At 38.9% G+C, this 5,638-nt stretch overlaps 1 protein-coding gene across 1 annotated transcript in view; it reads left to right on the forward strand.

Moving 5' to 3' along the window:
• Nucleotides 1–299: 299 nt before the first annotated feature.
• The window catches only part of LOC115231203 (uncharacterized protein DDB_G0271670-like), a gene marked incomplete at its 5' end in the record, with an annotated part of 7,385 nt that continues 2,046 nt past the window's right edge, over nucleotides 300–5,638 (forward strand). The window contains 2 exons of the mRNA XM_036499988.1: nucleotides 300–578; nucleotides 630–880. Coding sequence (XP_036355881.1) covers nucleotides 300–578; nucleotides 630–880 — 530 coding nt within the window. The remainder of the gene's footprint in view (nucleotides 579–629; nucleotides 881–5,638) is intronic.

Below are 5,638 nucleotides of genomic sequence, written 5' to 3' on the forward strand. Positions count from 1 at the left end.
AGTTTGACCATAAAACAGGCCGAATACTTTTGGCCGGATATGGCTGGTTTAAATGCTAAAGGGTTAATCATCCATGATCTTAGAACTCTGAGATTTCAATGATGTGATCGGACATTTTTAGTATGACATTATAAGGTAGTAGCGAAAGGCCAAATTTTGATAGTTTGAACATAAAACAGGTAGAATATCTGGGCCAGGTATGGCTGGATGTGGTTTCTTGTTGCTGTTAATGTGTTTCTTCAAAAACAAATTTTTTTAATTTACCTTTTTTAATTTTTTCTCCTTTTCATTTTTTCCAGGCAGTGGTCACTAGTTCTATGAATGCTACAACCATCACGACTACATCTATCACCTCTTCCTCCTCAACTTCTTCTTCTTCCTCCTCCTCCTCTTCTTTCTCCTCCTCCTCTTCCTCCACCTCTTCTACCTCCACTAAGATAGACCCAAATAATAACTCGACCAGCTCGACAGAACAGACAGTTACAAGTAGCACTACTTCTCTGTCCGTCCCGACATCAACTGGAAAAGCAAACAACAACAACAACATCAATAACAACACCACTGCCAACAACAACAGTAACAATAATAATAATAATAATAATAATAATAATAATAATAATAACAGTAACAACAACAACAACAACACTAGCACGTCCACTAACCTCTGCACCACAACCGCTTTGGCCACTACGACATCCAGCAGCTCGAGCACAAGTCTAGAACCCAACTCGGAGATTTACTGTAAGATCTGTGATGCGTGCTTCAACTCACCCAAGCAAGCGACGCAGCATTACCAGGGCAAGAACCATGCCAAGAAAATGCGAACGGCTGAAGCCGCTGCAAAATTAGCCGAAGCTGTTGGAACGGGAACTATAACAGAGTAAGTGTTTTGCTTTTTTGTTTGTTTACTCTCTCTTCAGTCATTTGACTAGAGCGATGCTGGAGCACCGCCTTTAGTCGAGCACATCGACCCCGGGACTTATTCTTTTGTAAGCCCAGTACTTATTCTATCAGTCTCTTTTGCCGAACCGCTAAGTTACAGGGATGTAATTACACCAGCATCGGTTATCAAGCGATGTTGGGGGGACAAACACAGACACACGCATATATATATATATACATATATACGACGGGCTTCTTTCAGTTTCCGTCTACCAAATCCACTCACAAGGCTTTGGTCGGCCCGAGGCTGTAGTAGAAGACACTTGCCCAAGGTGCCACACAGTGGGACTGAACCCGGAACCATGTGGTTGGTAAGCAAGCTACTTACCACACAGCCACTCCTGCATAATGAGTTTGATTCTGGTACTGGGCTATGTGTTGCAATACACGCGAGTACTGTCCAAATCTCCGACCAATCACATGCAGCTAGCTGGCATTCAATTGGCTTATCAAGTTTCGGGCATTTTGATTGGATTTTGGATAGAAAATTTACAAACAAGTCACTTCTATTGATTTTTTAATGGCTTTGCGGGGTGACTGGGGAAATGTAAAGATGTGCACGACCACCCTTGGATGGTTTTGAATGGCCTTAGAAAGTGCGAGCCCTCTAACTGAAGAATTGTGGATTTATATAAAGGACACACACATAGACATTTTGCTGTTTATATATATAGAGATTACAAATATATATTTTCATTTTTAGAAACATTATTGGCACCCATTCCTCCATATTTGAATAGATTGGATGAACCTCTCCAACATAAGCACTGTGTCTTACTGCTTATGTGTGGTCTCTTGCTATTTATTTCTTGCATAAGGTTCAAACTCCTTAGATTAGCTTTCACCATTTCTTTCCATTTTTTCTTGGAAATATACCTGAGAAACCATGATTCAAACAGTTCTTTCACATGATTAAAATCAAATCATTAAAATCAGTTACCAATGGTGAATTATGAGACCAAGTCATGCAATTAATTCTATTTCTGAAATCATTATGTTTGCTAAGGTGCAGGCGTGGCTGTGTGGTAAGAAGCTTGCTCCCCAACCACATGGCTCTGTGTTCTGTCCCACTGCATGGCACCTTGGGCAAGTGTCTTCTATTACAGCCTTTGGCTGATGAAAGCCTCGTGTATGGATTTTGGTAGACAGAAACTGAAAATATGTGTGTCTGTGAGTGTGTGTTTTTGTCTGTTCCTCCATCACCGCTTGATAATCACTTGGTGTGAGTACGTTTATGTAACTTAGCAGAGACTGATAGAATAAGTACTAAGCTTAAAAAGTAAGTCCTGGGGTCGATTTGTTTGACCAAAACAACCCTACAAGGCAGTGCTCCAGCATGACCACAAGTAAAGAAATAAAGGAAAAGAACTATTTTGCTATGAAGGAGAGAAGGTGGAAAAACAAGTCCTATTGACCTTCTCTTCTTTCTCGCAACAAAATTTATTTCAATTGGAGGACGTTGTTTGTCCTCCATATTTGTCATCACTAAGTTTCTTTTTATTCCTTCTTAAGGCTTGTTTCTTTAGAAAGCTATATGCATTTATAATTTTGAAGCTACTATACAAACTCAAATGTGAAACATTACTAGTTTTACTTTGAAAATGTTTAACCAGTGAATTCAGTTTATCATGTCATATTTCATCATTGGAATCTTTTCGGTTTGAACAGAAGTTTTTTCTAGCAGTGTCATATGAAATTGTCATCCATAATTATGACCCTAGTATCGATCTATTGCATTTCAATCTGTTTTAGGGTTAGGGTTAGTTAGGGTTAGGGGTGGGGGGAGGGTATCTTTTTTTCTTCAGAAATTTTAATAAACCCAATCTGTTTCTTAAACGAGGGACATATTCATATGGCACAGAATGTTTTTTTTACCTCAATAGTGTCAGTGATTGGTTGAAATTGCAGAAATTGAAGAAAAAAAAACAACAAATATCTTACAAACTATAGAATTTTCTCAATAAAGCCAAGAGAAAAAGATGTTTTATAAACACATTCTACCAGTATACAAAGTTAAACATTTTTTAGTTACCTAGAAATTATGTTAAAAACTGCCGTTCAAACCGAAAAGATCCCATTATTGCACTATTTTCAGCGAAATAATCGTGTTTTATAAATTATTCATGTATTTGTGGTGGTGCTCCAGCATGACCAGGCCCACAATTGTTCAAACCAATTAAACAACTATATTACAAAATAACCAGCAATTTTGCTTTCATTTTCTAAGGGAGATAATTAATTGCAAATGAGTAGCTTCCCCTGGAGACCTCATCTTCAGCGAAAGTTTCTGCAATTTTTGTATTTCTTCTGTTGTGTCTGGCGAGAGTAATTTTCTTTTTGTGCCTCATAATTTAACACACTCACCGGTAAAATTTCCACTTATTTCTTTGTATATTGATCCTCGTCTTGTTGGGTGGGATGCTTTCGTAAAAATTTACGTTCTTACATTGAAATAACCCAACGTGTTAGAAAACAGTTTGGTGGAATTGCTGGAGTGCTCCATATAACCCCTGAGAACTTTTACAGAAGGGAATTCATACGATTATGAAAACCCCCCCCCCAAAAAAAAAAAAAATTGTGTGGCTAATTTAACTATTGGTTTTAAAATATAACATGTTCTTCTGGCACCTTCCTCGTTTCTTTGTCACTTTGACATGTATTCATGTTTTTTCAATATTTCTCTCACCACCCCCATCCCATAAGGTAGCGAGTTGGCAGAATGGTTAGCACACCGGGCCAAATGCTTAGCGGCATTTCGTCTGTCTTTACGGTTCTGAGTTCAAATTCGGCCGAGGTCGACTTTGACTTTCATCCTCTCGAATCGATAAATTAAGTACCAGTTACACACTGGAGTCGATGTAATCGACTTACTACCTTTGTCTGTCCTTATTTGTCCCCTCTATGTTTAGCCCCTTGTGGGTAATAAAGAAATAAGAAACCTAAAATTTCGGGCCATGTGCCTAGAGTAGAAAAGAATATTTCTTCCCCATACCATAAGGTGGCAAGTTAGCAGAATCGTTAGCACAACGGGACAAATGCTTAGCGGTATTACGCCTGTCTTTACGTTCTGAGTTCAAATTCCGCCTAGGTCGATTTTGTCTTTCATTCTTTCGGAGTCGATAAAATAAGTGGCTCGATGTAATTGACTGAAACTTACTGGCATTGGACCAAAATTTGAAACCAATATTTTTCTCCCCTTAAACACATTTAATGATCCCTTGGGATTTAAGCTAAAAATTCGGACTGTCCTTATTTGAAACTTTTAATTTTAAGAAAACAATTGGAGAAAGAGCGGAAATTTTAGGATTTTTTTTTTTAAATTAAAAAGAAAAATTTGTTTTCAATAATCGTATGAATTCTCGTGTGTTGAACTGGAACACACCAAATTTTTCTGGAAAAAAAAAAAAAATGAAATAATTTATAAGGCGCAGGAGTGGCTGTGTGGTAAGTAGCTTGCTTACGAACCACATGGTTCCGGGTTCAGTCCCACTGCGTGGTATCCTGGGCAACTGTCTTCTACTATAGCTTCGGGTCGACCAAAGTCTTGTGAGTAGATTTAGTAGACGGAAACTGAAAGAAGCCCGTCGTATATATATATATATATATATATATATTATGTATGTATGCGTGTGTGTGTGTGTAAGTTTGTGTGTCTGTGTTGGTCCCTCCCCAACATCGCTTGACAACCGATGCTGGTGTGTTTACGTCCCCGTAACTTAGTGGTTCAGCAAAAGAGACCGATAGAATTAGTACTAGGCTTACAAAGAATAAGTCCTAGGGTCGATTTGCTAGACTAAAGGCGGTGCTCCAGCATGGCCACAGTCAAATTACTGAAATGAGTAAAAGTGTTAAGTAAGGTTAAATGGGGGTACTGAAACCCGAATTCCGCTAATAGTTTACAATGTTCTATAGATAGAGATTCATCTTATTAGATATAGTTATGCGTCTAAATCAGTGGTTTTCAACCAAGGTTCCGTGGGACCTTAAGGTTCCGCCAGTACAGTCCAGGGGTTCCGCAAGGAGTTACAAAACTGCTAAAATCGCTCAGTAATTTTTAATTCTCCTGTGCAGATATGTGTGCAGAAGACTATTAAATTATTGCACAGGGGTTCCTCGAGCCAGTGGAATGTTTCCTTGGGGTTCCGCTCCAGCGGAAAAGTTGAAAAGTACTGGTCTAAATGATATATCGAACTCACAAATCTATATATATAAAACTGTAGTTGTGTGAGTGTCTATCCCCTTCGATTTAGATTCCTAACTCCTCCCACATTTTGCGGTGCAGTTTAACCAAATTCGGGTATCTTATAGTCGTGATTAATATCGAGCCCGTCTGGCTATTAGCGCGCGTCTACGATGAGTCTACGATTTTAAAAATAATTTAACATCATTTTTTATTCCATTTTAATGCATAATTTTTCGTGTGTCGATGGCGGCGGAGTTTGCGTCCATGGTCACACCTGCACCTGTTTGCTTCTCCCCCCTCTTCCCTCCCTTGTGAAGCTGTGGGGAAGGGAGTGTAAGGAAATCAACGTCGTAAAGCGTTGTCAAGGAGACCAGCGTTCTTTTAGAACAACGACTTCATGGCTTGAAGACACCAAAACAGAAATGGCTAAGAAAGCCCGAATTGGCATCTATAAGGGAAGTAACTCTCTAAAAATGCTTATATAGTTATTTCCCTTACAAACCCGAGCAACGC

This window comes from Octopus sinensis, unplaced genomic scaffold (genome assembly GCF_006345805.1).
Source record: "Octopus sinensis unplaced genomic scaffold, ASM634580v1 Contig17780, whole genome shotgun sequence".
In the NCBI taxonomy this organism is placed as follows: domain Eukaryota; kingdom Metazoa; phylum Mollusca; class Cephalopoda; order Octopoda; family Octopodidae; genus Octopus; species Octopus sinensis.